A 14,065-nucleotide genomic window follows, 5' to 3' on the forward strand; every position below is an offset into this window, starting at 1 on the left:
TGATGAACCTACAGCACAAAACAGACCTGCTGTGTGAACAAAACCTGCAGTGTGCTACAGGTTTTTTTTTAGCAGCGTGTGAACTTCTTTGAATCCCATCTACTACACTGCTACTGTATATCTCTAGCCCACTGCACCACATATGTCCCATGTTTTTTAACTAATGTGGATAGGGAATAATTGTAGTTGGTGAGAAAAAATCCTTAATCCACTTTAATGGACATTTCTTGTGAATTTTTTCTTGTGGATTTCCTTTTCTAAAAATGTATACATTGGTCACTGTATAAAGAATTCATCTTATTTCAGTTTATTTCTCTAGTAAATGTGGTAAGAAAACATAACAACACATTGCTGTACCTGCTTGACTTTGCCTGCCCGGTGTTCAGCCTGTTTGCTGGCTCGTTGCTGTAGTTCAATAAGTTTCCCTATCTTATCCACCAGTTGCTTTCCCAGTGTATGGTTCTGTTCAGCAAAGTCTTGCACAGCAGCATCCAGTTCCACCAGCTTTATGTTGCACTTGTCGAGTTCCTCACATAAGATCTATATAAGAAATTGTATTACAATATGTTATCTTTAAATACACCACTGGTATGAACCATCAAGTTTTCATCTCTTAAACTTCAGCTGAAGATAAACTTTGTAATATACTATATATAAGAAAATTCTATGTGTCTTCACATGTTTGGCTCTTTCTGTCTCTGATCAAATCTGTAAAATTTAACTCTATGGAGGGGGATGGGGAAGAAATGGAGAGTTTCTCAGACAATTTAGAGAGATAGTTCTTTTTCACTACACAGCTGGGTTATCAGAAATTAGTATTCAGCTTTCTTTGGACCAAAATAACTCATTGGATACCGAAAACAGTCTCATATCTCTTTCTTTCTCCTTCCCCTCTTTCCCTTCCATAAAGGAGAAAGAGAGACTGATTGTGTTCTGAGTGCAGACAGAATGAATCTGATATGAAGTAAAGGCAGGACAAATATGTAAAGATACAGGTACTTTTCTTTAGTGAAGCATATGTCAAACTTTGTTTCATTCATCTGCAATATTGATTTACTTATGCTTTAGTTTTTATTTTGTTGTTTCATATTTTTAGTCCATTTAGTGTCAGAGCTCTGATCCATGCCCCTTGTCACCCCCGACACCTAACAATACAGGGCCGAATTAGCATACAATGGGCCATTACTAACAGCACTCATTGCTCAGGAACAATGAAAAAAACTCTAACTGTGTCAAAGCCAGTGAAGAGGCAGCTATAAATGGATGAAAAACTGGAGTTTGCAAAGGTGGTGAAAGAGTCACCCTTAAGCTGCACATACTATACATATTATAGAAATTCTGTCAGGATCAACTGATGTAATGTGTATGGGAGGATCACCACTGACAAAAAACACTGGAGGAAACAGGACTGAGAAAGTAGGATTTCAACAAGCCCAATTCCTCTGTTAACGGGTTTCCTGTTTCTCAAGTATTGATTCCAAATTATCATTGAAAATTAAGTGTGTAACTTATATGACAATCCATACATATATAGGATTTTTTTTTAAACATCATGTCTGAGGTTTCCAGTACCCATAATGATCTCCTCTATTCGGACTGTTCTTATATCATGTCTGAGGTTTCCAGTACACATATTGATCGCCTCTATAAAGACTGTTGTTACGTACCAAATGATCTTTCCTTGCCTCTGTCACATCACTTGATTTCTCTTGCAGTTTTCCTAGAATTGTGCTTAGCTCTTCCTCGGTTTCTGTTATTTGCTTATTCAGCTCCTGGTAAAGTGTTTGGTTCTGTTGAGCTTCTTTTTGCTTCATTTGTATCTTCATTGATAAAACATAAAAATATTCAGAGTATTCAGTATCAGATCTCTGCAAGTCTAGTACAAGTCAACATGCAATATATTCTGTGTCAGGTTAACATTTCTAAGGGACTGTTATGTCACACTGAATTTGGACTAAGAAAGTGGCACTCTCTTAATTTATTCCTAATGAAGGAAATGCAGGCCATCAAGACAGAAGTATTTTTTGCATAACTGAAATTAAAAGTAAACAATTAAAAACTAATATTGTGTTGTATTTATCTTCAGTGTCCTGAAATATGGAGCATTCACTCAAATATGTCACATAAAGTAGTGCAGTAAACAGCAGAGTGACTTTCTTTTCAACATTTGGCAATAATGTATACAATTTCCACAAGATGGCAGCAGAGGAAACCCTGTGAGATGTTAAACCCTGATTTTGGCATTCTTGTGCTCTTATTTAAAATAAAGTTCATTAAAGTCGCATTAGAGTCCAATACTTGGTGACCCTGAAACACTAGTAACATAAGCTAAACACATCCTTAGCAGGCCATTCACACAGAATGTCTTATAGGCCTCCATTGGGATGCTATATTCTCTTTCTTACAGTGTTTAAAAGGGACTACAGGGGCATCTTACATAAAAAGACAAGTATTGTCTTTTCGTCTGGGAGTGTATGGATGACTGATGCAGTACAGTATTGTCTGTTCTCCCTTGTTATTTCTGTGCATGAAAAAACTAATAAAAACAGATTAAACATAAATTTGACATGCATATTGTCAAAATGTATTGCTTAGTAAATGTGGGCCTATACATCTCATTACTTACACAAAACCAAACTCTTCTTACAATGAGCATGTATATAATTTTACCTCCTCATTTATATTGGCCAGAGCTAATGCCACTTCAGCTAGCAGCAATGATAGCTCAGATGGAAGAATTGTGTACATCTCCAAATATTTATTCTGCTGTTCTTCTGACACTTTTTCTACTTTTTGCCGATGAGAATTCAGTTCCTGATGTAGAACCTTAAATAAAGGAGACTGGGTTACTTTATATAGCAACATTTATATGACCCTCAAGAAGATACTGCATACAATAGATTCCAACTATGTGGCTGGTGACAAGGACCATTCTGAGTGGACCTGCTATAGGTAAAGGATAGCTACCATCTGACAGTCACTATATTAAGCTTCTTAGGTATCCTGAATTTTTGGCACTGCTCACATATGATCAATTACAGATTGATTTTGTATGGAACATTTCTACAGCTCGCTTGTTGCCTGCCTACTTCTTCTACTGGGTACGGACTGCACAGGAGATCAGTGTTATTGTAGAGATGGTGCCGCACTGAGTGGCTGCCTCGATACAGAGCTCCAAGCTGAGTGCAACCTTTATCTTCCTTTTTCACTCTTTTTGTCTGTATCTTCAAGAATCCTCTAACCAACCAAAGGAACTACCACATGTCATCATGATAGCTGCCTATGTCCCCCACCTCTGCAAAAACATTTCTGCCTGTTATATCTACATGCTGTGACCCCCCTCCTCGTGTCCTCCAACCACGGTCGGGCTGTATTATCAACATCACTCCGCACAGAGAACTAAATGATCCTGCAGTGTGTCTGTGTTTTTTTCTTTTTTAGTTGCTATGATTCCTAGGATTTCTCTATCTGCCATGAGCTTGTATGTGTTTTCTCTCTTGTTATATACTACTGTACCATCTATGAAACTGTATCACTGAAATCTACCCATTGTGGGACTATTAAAGGATTATCTTATCTTATTACTAAAAACTACGGCTGTCTTAATTTTAGAGCATCAGTTGCTATGGGTTCTGTCTTGGCACCTTAGCAAAGTTGTAAATGTTTGAATAAGATCTACTTACATGGTGACATGTCTAAGACTTCAGAAGGCAAACAATAAGGTTCACTGGTCTCCCCTAGAACTTAAGCTTGTGCTAAATTTTATTTTATTTTATAACAGCCATTTACTAATAAAATCTCCACAATACTGTACCTGGAATTCTTCCAATTGCATGTCTGCTTCAGATGCAGAATTCAATAAAGTGTCCTTGGTATCTCTGATCCAGGCTTTAACAATATTAAGCACCTTCTCCACATCCTCTCGCTCCTTTAGTTCCTGCTCTACAAGCTTTTTGCTTTTCTTGACTTTTTGTTGCATGCTGTAATGCACATGAATACACAAAGGAATGAATAATGGAAATACTATATTTCATTACCAAATTATCAACTCTTAAATGGGCTGTATACGTATTGGCTATTATATGACCTATATAAGTCATATAATGCAGTCCTTGTAAGCATTTAGATATATTTGTGTAGCACACAACAAAGGTAGACCAAACTGTTTGCCTTAGTCCCTGGACGAGAGCGGTCTAAAGATACGAAGCCTTATTTTTATTGGCATATAACTTATTATAGCTATGTTCCTAGTGAGGATATGAGAAAAATGGTGTCTGGTTAGTGTGAAGATGAGATGAACAAAATCCACAGTATGTCAATCCAGATTGTTTGGATTGGAGTAAAGTGGTAAAACCTCAAGTAAATCTGCATGTGTTGTAGAAAAACTGCAGCAAACACGTAGACATTTGCATGCAGCAAAAACCATCTAGCTCTGTCTTAAAAGTATATAAGTAATAATTTAGGCCTACATAAGGAAATATCAAACAGCACATACTGTTTTGAAAAGTTCCTGTACTATCTGATATTACAGTCCAAAATGACGAATGGTATGAGATGACTGCAGCCAGTCCAGCCATGAACTAAACAGATGAGCCATGTTAAGTTGCCATCAATACAATTTGAAATAAGACTGGAAACCAATCTGTCTCATATTAGTCAAGTCTTTAAGAAAAGGTAAAGTTGACACTAAGTGAAGGACAGAGGAGGGGGCCAGTGAGGTTTGTATAGACAATACCTTTTTCTGAATTTCTGTGAATTAGTTTATGAACCTCATTAACAGGGGGTAGAACCTAGAGAATCCCAGTAACTAATAGACTGTAAGGATGACTATACAACCTTAGACGTAGAATGCATTTCATTTCCACTAAGTCTTACTTGGAACATCTGTCAAGCATGGCTTTCATTTCCTGAATGACTGGCAGCTCCTCCACGCTGGTTGATTCAGTATGGACATCTCTAAGGAGACCATTCACAGCATGCTGCCTCAAGCGAGTTATTGTAGAATACTCTTGCTCTAGATCGCGAGAGAAAGTCTCATGGCTTTGCAGTAGCTCAATAAGTTCTGCCTTAGATGCCTTTTCAGTACAGCTGTCTGGAAATCGTTCCTGCAGCTCGTCAATTGCTATTGTAGATTTCTGAATCTGGAAACATAAATGGCATTTAGTGTAAGTAAATTTATTCTAATAGTTTTACAGAATGTTCAGTCTCATAGACTTACTTTTAAGTCATGTTCATTTCCCAGTGAAAAAAAAAAACACTTTAAAGGGACACTCTGGCCAAAATGGATATATTATGACAGACTAAGGCCCTATGTATCGGGACACATCCAAAATACACTGCGGGAAAAAAAAGCAACAGAAACACTTTGCGTTTTTCCTGCAGCGCTTTTCTGTTTCAACTATACCTACAGGGAATGCGCCAGTGTTTCTGTATGCTATAACTGACGTGCTGCAATTTAAGCTCTCCAGTGATGGCCTCTTCTTCCCCTCTCCGCTACATGTTCTTCCGACGGTTTCTTCTGGCTTTAGATGGCACGCATGTGCAGTCGGCTCTGCCATGACTCTTACACAGTATGCTCGTGTAGGCGGCCACAAGAAAATGGCCACAGGCATGTGCAGTCGGCTCTACTGCGCATGTGTGCCACCTAAAGCCAGAAAAAGCCATCGGAAGAACACGTAGTGGAGAGGGCCTTCCAGAGGAAGAAGAGGCCATCGCTGGGGAGTTTTCTCGCAACACTGGAGATGCCCCTAGTGCTGTCTGAGCGATGGGGACCACCCCCAATGCTGAGAGAAAGCTAATTAGCATATGGACAAAGACTGGGATATCTATGAAACGGTGGCGCGGAGAAGACTTCTAAAGGTAGGAGAAGAATAGCCTTTCTTACGGCTATTCCAAAGTGTTAGGGAGAAAAAAAAAATCAATTTTAATGATAGAATCCCTTTAATATTATTACATTATGTAGCAGCAGTACATAATGTAACACAGAGAAATATGTGCAAAGCCATTACAACTAACATCCACAGGTTTTCATAGGCATAGAGGTCAATGAAGTTTCCATGATATTCACTACCTTATCACTCAGCTCCTTCCATTCGTGCACAGCTTCCTCCAGTAGTATCTCCTGTTCACGCGCTGTACTGCGGAGCCTGGTCCATCTCTGCCACACAGTGGACATTGACTTACTTATGGTTGCTTTGCTGGCGTTATTTCCTAGCTTCTCCATTGTTGATGCCTTTTCCTCAAGTGCTGTGATTTTCTCATGAAAAGAATTTACCAAAGTTACCAAAGTCTGTAAAATAAAGAAATTAAAAAAATATATATAAGGTGTCACATGTAGATTCCATTCATACAGATTCAACATTGAACACAGACTTTACTACAGGACTGTGAAGGCCAAAAGCAGTCATATGGATTACTGTAAAGTAAATGTTCAGCCCGTACATGGTTTACCTTATGAGCCTCATGTTTCTCTTCAGCCTTCTGACATGAAATATCCTTAGTCAGCAAAAACCTGAATAACTTTTTCTCAGCTTCATTTAGGGATATAACAACTTGGTTCCTTTCTTCTTGGTATAAATGCCACTGAACTGTACATCTAGAAGTGAAGAGAGTCAGGTTGTGATTAAGAAACACAAGTTTTTGGCGACCCAGCGCATGGTCATATGCCAAGAGTCCGACAACCAGCCCCATTTTGCAAGTAAAGCTAAGTACAGTATTATGATTCAAAATATGATGCTGCCAGCTGACACTCAAATTAAATGGCCGCAGTTGGAGAATGCAGAAGATTAATAAACCTAAAAGGATGTTACTTTTATTTCTGAGCTGCATTCACATTTATGCTGGCCTTACAGCAGAAATCACTCAGAACTCCTTGCATTCTGAAAAGTGATATCTCAGTGCTAGGCAATGTAGAGTTATCTGATGTCAGATCACGCAGACGGTTTCTGATGACAATTATTAATACAGTGTGTATTATAAAAGTCTGCTCACATTGACAGATTTATGTCCAGGACAAGCACTGATCGATGATTTAGCACTAAATAAAAGAAGCCTATTACAGATATTCCCACCACTATAATATATGACTGCTAAAAATGTGTAATTGTGATAGTGAAACTATATTAGAAAACTATTAAGTATCCAATTCTCCCATGTATATTGTATGATATTCACAGGAGAAAGCACTTTGAGCAGACAGGCTGTGACATAGCACATTTACTATGGTGGAGGTAATAGAATCCTATCTCTCTTTTACAATGGAAATATCATAAGAAAGTTCTACCTTCTTAGCAGTTCTAGCTGACTTTGCGCTTGCTCCCTGGTTTCTTTCCCTCTTTTCTTTATGGAGGCTACAGTTTGTTGGAGTTGGTCCAGCCCAGACTTGTTAACACATCCTTCAAGCTCAGAAATTAAAATGCGGAGTTCATCCATAAGTCCATTTAACTTGTTTTCAGAGTTAAAAAAATCTGTATAATCCCTAAGAGTGTCTTCAGCTGTCTCAATGTCCACACCAGTAGAAGTCTGTTGCAGCATTTGGTGCGCTTCGTCCAGCCAACTGGAAGCGGCCTGTAATGCTTGATGGTATCTTTGACTGGTGATGTACATTCTATCGAGAGTGGTCTAGAAGAAAGGCAAAATGTGTTTAATACTCAATAGGTCACATAATACATAGATTTCTTTTCAGAATGAAATATTTGCAGATTTGGTTGGTCTCAGGCAAATTAAGAGAATGAATGGAGTATATATAATTATTTCTAGCCTTACATAGGTCAGATACTAGTCATATAATTTATATGTAAGACTCTGGATAGAAAGAAACTAACTGGCTACACTAAGGATACAATAAGATGGTATGGACTACTATAGGTCCACACCTTTCTATGTGGTTGCTACCGGGTTTCCTCAAAAATAAGACAGTGTCGTATATTAAATTACTGCCCTAAATATAGGACCTGTCTCATTTTCGGGGGGATGTCTTATGACAACCGGCAGTCATGCTAGCACTTCCTCAGTGGAGCGTCGTTATGACTGCTGGTTGTAGGTAGTGTAGGGAAGGGGGGAAGGTATCCTACTTACCTTTCCTGTCTTCGTAGCAGCACTGGTTCATCCCCGGAGTGATGGGCGGGGCTTAGCAAGGCTTCGGGGGGCGGGGCTTTCATGGACAAGGCTTAGCAATCCTCACTTCACTGACACAGCAGCTGGCTGGATGTTGTGCTCTGTGCTCCGTGTGCACAGGAAAGCTGGCTGATGCCTCTGCCTCTTGGGTGAGCTGAGACAGTGAACCTCCCCTCCCGCATCATATGCACAGCGGGCATCTCCCTGCTCATCCTACAGCAGCAGGGACAGTGGACACAACAGCAGAGGCAGCAGCCGGCTTTCCTGTGCACACGGAGCACATCGCAGTGTTCAGCCGGCTGTAATGATTTTTAGGAATACCTTATTTTCGGGGGGTGCCTTATATTAGCTAATTCAAAAAAAAAACAAAAAACATGCCTTACTTTCGGGGGGTGACCTACTTTCGGGGAAACACAGTAGTATATGGGAATTACTGTACAGAGGCACTCACATGGAGGACAACAAGTTGTATAGATTAAAATTGCTTTCTGAATGAAGAAAACTTGTGAAACTTTTTGATTCTCTCTTTCTTTACTTTGTTACTTACTGAGCCTTAATGTATAGCTTTGGTAGATTTGCTCTATATTTTTACTATACCTTGTTATTCACATATAATTGTTAGTTTACATTGTTTCATAATTTTTTATCTGTATATTTTTGGAGTATATAGATTTGTTTCATTTTTAACAAGGAACCTTACTTCTATTACAAAATTAATAAAAAAAATAAGTAAAAAAACCCTGTTTTGTAGACTATTATGTTAGTCACCAAATTTATAATTCACCATGTAGGTGTAAATATCTATGTAATATTATTTATCATTAATAGAAATGACAAACTAAAATGTAAATCTCTGCAATCCACTGCCCCAGCGTTTCAGCTCAAACTTGAGTATTTGAAAACAGGGGTAAATATGAGAGGTCACGGGCAATTCATCTCTATGGCTTTAGGTATAAATTTAGCTAAGAGCACAGATGATTGAATACTATGCCTGGTTTATTAATCTCGTGAATCTCGTATATAAGGTATGCTTGGTATACATAAATGTAACACACCATTATTTTAAGGGGCATGTCTGAGAATATAAACTAGATGCTTTTTCAGACACAGTGCCATCCTTGTCCATAGGTTATGTTGAGTATTACAGTTCATCTCAAGTAGATGAGAGACTGAGCTGCTTTAATAAATACAGGCTATTCCTGGAGAGACGGGAGATGCTTATTTCTGAAATTAACTTCTTCAAATTTCCAAAAGCAAGCAGTCTACAGACCTGAAGGGGACATTATGTCTCCCAGACAGACGCTTAATAACTATATTAATGTTACATATCAGCACAGTATTGGTTTATTATTAGTAGGTGGCCAGGATTATGGTCTTAAAGGTTGTACCAATCTGTAGACCGACCTGTCGTCCATTGATCACTTCATTGATTTCTCTTTCAAGCTCGGATAGTTCAGATATGCTGTTGTCCAGATCAGCAGGGACAAACTCCTTTGCTTTCAGGTACTTTTGCTTTTCCCTGTTGCTCAGGGCATTCATAATCCTTAGACTGGACGCAATTTCTTCCTGTTGAATTTGCAACTTGCGGATTTCCTCCTGAACACTTTCAAGCTTCCCATCCAAAGCCAGGGGTTCATTTAGTTCTACCTTCTTTTGCCTAAGCCACTCCAAAGTACGGCATATTTCAATATGAAAGTCTATGCTCTGCATCAACCTGTTTTCACATTCTCCCATCCTTTCTTTCATTACAGCATGCCATGACTTTAGTTTTTCATGCCACTGTTGAACCTGAAGCTCTGCAGTTTCATAAGCTGAAGGATCGAGCATCGGAGAAAGTTCTTCTAAATGTTCTGTAACTTGTTTAAGAAGGGTGCCTGCATTATGAAGGTTGGCTGCCAATGTACGATAGCTTTTCAGCTTGTCTTCTGCTGGAAGTGTTTCCCTGTTAACTTGATCCAACTCCTTATCCAGGGCCTCAAATTTTATCTTCAACTTTGAACAAAGGTCTTCATTTGTTCGGTAGGCATCTTTAGTGTCTGTCAGTTGACTAACTCTTTGTTCTATGGTTCTTTTTAACTTATGGTACTGGCACACAAGTTGAAGCATTTCTTCAGGAAGCCATGGTTGTCCTGTGCTACGGAAAATCTCCTTTTTCTGATTTAGTTCATTAACTGCTGTGCCAAGCGTCACAACTTCATTGAGAAGAGAGGCATAGTCCTGCTGAAGGGTCAATGCTTCTTCAGCTGAAAGGCTAGAGGGAACTTTGTTCATGAGTAAAAAGTGTTCTTCAAGTTCTTTCAGAGCCTTACTTGTCAAATCAATCAATGAAATATATTCTTTGCGAACAAAGATGGCTTCCTGAACTTTACAGAGCTTTTCCTTGGCCAAAGAAACTACATGGTTACACTGCTGTGGCAAAGAATTGAGTTTCTCATCAAGGTAAGATCGTTCAACCTCGTTCAGCGATGGCAAAATCTCTTGGCCATTTCTTTGCAACGAGAGTAAAAGATTTTCATATTCAGGGGCCTGCTCGAGAACTTTCTGATATTTAGAGAGCTGAGAATATAATTCAGAATCATCATTCATTAGATTAATTTCAGGAAATGTTAACACATCCGCTTGTTTGATCCAATGACAAGCTTTATCTAAATCTTCTTTAAAAAATTTTCTTGAGACAAAGCTTTTTTCCAGTTCTATGAGCCTTTGTCCACATTTTTGCAAAGTGGCATCGAAAATATTCTGGAGTTCTTGTAATTTACCTAAAACTTCACTTTTTTCTTGTTCAGTTGCTTCCTTCATCAGGTCTCTGCCCTGGTTCCAGAGACTGGTAATGTCACTCTGGTAGGCCTTTAGGCTAGCCTGAACATTTTTACATGTTCTGATCTGCTTACTTATATCATCTGGGAGCAAGCAAATGTGCTCTTGCGACATCACCTTCTTCTCATGGTGCTGAATTTGATTCAAGGCCTGATAAGCAGCCATTAAAAATTGTGCTCTTTCAGATAAAGCTTTATTTAAGTGTCTTTTCCTTTGGTTGACCAGATCACAGAGACAGTCCACATGTTTCTGAGAATCTTCTAGCGCTTTCTGAAGCTGTTGCCTTTCATTTAGTCCTAGATTAGCCATAATTTTATCTGCATCTTTAATGAGATTTTTCAGTAACACTTGCTTAGTTTCCACTTCACCACATATAGTCAGGTGGTCCAAAAGCAAGTTCTGAGCAAGTTCAGGAGGTGGGCTTTGTTTTAATGCTTCTGACATACTAGGCTGCTGATCTTCAGCCCACTCAGTTAATTCTTGTAACCGGGAATTCAGAAAACTTAATTCTTCCAACGTTGTGGCACAAGTCACAATTTTGGATTTTACTAGGTCTTCTATCTGAGTCCAGCGCTGCTCAAAGTGACTGGTTTGCTCCTTAACTAACTCTTTGTCATCTACATTTAAATGGTCAATTATCTTTTGCTTTTGTTCCTTGAGATCCTCAAGAGCAAACCTTCTCTCTTGAAGAATTGATCCTAATGTTTTCAGAGCTTCAAGGTGTTGTGCTGTGCTCTCAGTATCAGACCTGCGAAAAGTAGAAAAAAATGTTCAGTTGTATATCACTCCTTCATAGAAGATATTTAATAACCTCATATTGGCCACCTTATATTAATACTTTGAATGGATTGTCCAGGATTTAAAAAAAAAAAACATTTTAAAAGCAGGACATTTTTTTTTTAAATAAAAAACAAAAACCAACTCCTTGCTGGCGCCGTTCTGTAGTGATGTCTTAGGCTAAGGCCCCATGCATCGAAATGCTACAAAAAAACGTTGTGGCAAAGTATTATTATACCTATACGGTACTGACATAGGTGGATGGGATGGGTGGATGTAGGTCTTGTAAAAAGCTGTGTTTTCGCAACATGAGCCCCAGCCTCAATGTACAGCACACATCAGCTGAGGCTTCTGATTGGTTGTAGCGGTCACACAGATGAACCTCATGCCAAGTGACAAATAAACTAATACCAGTGAATATCATTGGAACAGCAGATCTGGAACATTGGTGGAATTTACCAGATAAATATTTTTTTATTTTTAACATATTCTATGGTTATTTTTTTTTTTTATAATTCTGGACAACCCCTTAAGTGAACTTTGTGGGGAATAAAAATAAAATGAGATCCGCTAAGAGCATATCCAGCTGTTCAACCTCTCTGATAACTGAAGAAATGCAAAAATTGCTCCAAACATATACTGTGCTCAGACATGTGCTTGTCATATTCAGCAGTTTTTCAATGATTCAGATGCAGCATGAATACAATGAAACGCATTCAGTTTTAGACTTTTTATTACGGACAACAACCTAGCGGCTGTGAGTTACCTGGCTAAGTTGTCCCACTCAGTGGTAAGCTTTTCAAGAAACACATCGACAATGCTGAGACGATCATGGTAATCCCGGGTTCTCTGCAGATCTTCCTCCCTCTGCTGAAGTAGATTGTTTAATTGAAAGCAAAAATCGAGCCAGCGGTTACTTAGCTGACCAATGTCGGCATGTTCCGGGGATTCCTGTCCACTTGTCAATTTGTTTACTTTCTCTGTAAAATTGGTAATCTGGTCTTGCTGGGACTGAAGTTTCTGACTAAATTCCTAATGCAAAGAAATATGATGAAAAGAGTGAGCAGAATATGATTACAGCCATTTCCAGAGGTATAGTCAGTATTTGCTAGAATGTATGCACCTTGCCTGATGTCCTTATCACTAACACTGGCATTACAGATCCATGAAACCTAAAAGTCTGTCACTAGTATAGTGCCCGGTCTAAAACATTGAAGAAATACAAATGTAGCAAAGTTTAACAGTACAAATAACATGCTAACTAAACTTGGCACAGAGGGTTTACTTGACTTTTTTTTACCATTGCAATGTGTTTTTCCACCTCCTTTGACAATATATTCTGGTATAGAATATACATCTGTGTAATGGTCATATAAACAAAAGGAAAAAACAGCTGCTAGGAGATGCCACAAATGAACCGATTCTGGTACCTTCAGCTGAGAGACCATGTTCTGTGCTAGTTTGATCTCCAGTTCTGCTCGCCTTCTCTTCATGTTTTGGAGCTGATGGCCGGCCTCCTGAAAATATGTCTGAAGCTCCACCTTCATTTGCTTAACTTCTTCCCAGCCGTTTTCCAGATCCTGAGACTGCATCATCCTTTGTTCAATCTAAAAAAAAATGCATCAGATAGCACTTAGCGGAGTATTATCTATCAATCGGTGCACAGTAGTGAGTCTCACACTGTTAGCAGACTGAGCTGAAGTCTCGCGCTGGAGATTCCTGTGGACGGTCATGTGATTAGCACGCTACTGTCAATCTACAAGTATTCATTAAGTTGTCACGGTGCACACAATGTTACTGCTTATAAGAGAAATGAAGTGCTTACTGTCTGCTTTGTTTGCTGAATGTTGATGGCTACATTCTTCACCGCACCCTCAGATAAATCACAAGTCGTGCACAGAAGGTCCAAGTACGTGTTGGCTTGCTCCTGCAGAGTCCTGTAATGTTTCACCTATGTAGACAAATACAATGGTAAGAAGTGGTGAACAATGACTCCATACTGTATGCGGCAACTGTAGTTGGAATGTGACAGAATAAGTGTTCAGTATTCAATTATATTAAATTTATTGTATTAACTCTTGCCATACCTGCTTTGTGGCCTCAGCTAGAGAGAGTGGAGCTTTGGCTTTTTGTTCTAACTCTTGCTTCACGGCAGAATACCAGGCTTGACATTGTAGCAGAGTGTCTTGGTGACTAACATGCTTCTGTAGTTCATTTTCCAAACTTAAATACACCTAGAGGTGAATGACAATGTACTTTAATATAAGAAATATACTGTATGTATACTTAAAGAAAACAGATTTTCTCATACTGATTGCTCATTCAGAGACACATTCAGAATACTAACTGACTAAGC

General features: G+C 38.8%; 1 protein-coding gene across 7 annotated transcripts in view; it reads right to left on the reverse strand.

The window, feature by feature from the left end:
* The window catches only part of SYNE1 (spectrin repeat containing nuclear envelope protein 1), a 274,048-nt gene that overhangs the window by 104,125 nt on the left and 155,858 nt on the right, over positions 1-14,065 (reverse strand). For all 7 annotated transcript variants that reach the window (XM_075267635.1, XM_075267636.1, XM_075267637.1 and 4 more), the window contains 13 exons: positions 13,797-13,943; positions 13,535-13,660; positions 13,140-13,316; positions 12,476-12,741; positions 9,520-11,680; positions 7,283-7,620; positions 6,451-6,595; positions 6,071-6,289; positions 4,876-5,141; positions 3,815-3,980; positions 2,671-2,826; positions 1,668-1,820; positions 358-540 (listed from right to left, as the gene is read on the reverse strand). In XM_075267635.1, the coding sequence (XP_075123736.1) occupies positions 358-540; positions 1,668-1,820; positions 2,671-2,826; positions 3,815-3,980; positions 4,876-5,141; positions 6,071-6,289; positions 6,451-6,595; positions 7,283-7,620; positions 9,520-11,680; positions 12,476-12,741; positions 13,140-13,316; positions 13,535-13,660; positions 13,797-13,943 (4,503 nt within the window). The remainder of the gene's footprint in view (positions 1-357; positions 541-1,667; positions 1,821-2,670; positions 2,827-3,814; positions 3,981-4,875; positions 5,142-6,070; positions 6,290-6,450; positions 6,596-7,282; positions 7,621-9,519; positions 11,681-12,475; positions 12,742-13,139; positions 13,317-13,534; positions 13,661-13,796; positions 13,944-14,065) is intronic.

This window comes from Leptodactylus fuscus, chromosome 3 (genome assembly GCF_031893055.1).
Source record: "Leptodactylus fuscus isolate aLepFus1 chromosome 3, aLepFus1.hap2, whole genome shotgun sequence".
NCBI lineage: Eukaryota > Metazoa > Chordata > Amphibia > Anura > Leptodactylidae > Leptodactylus > Leptodactylus fuscus.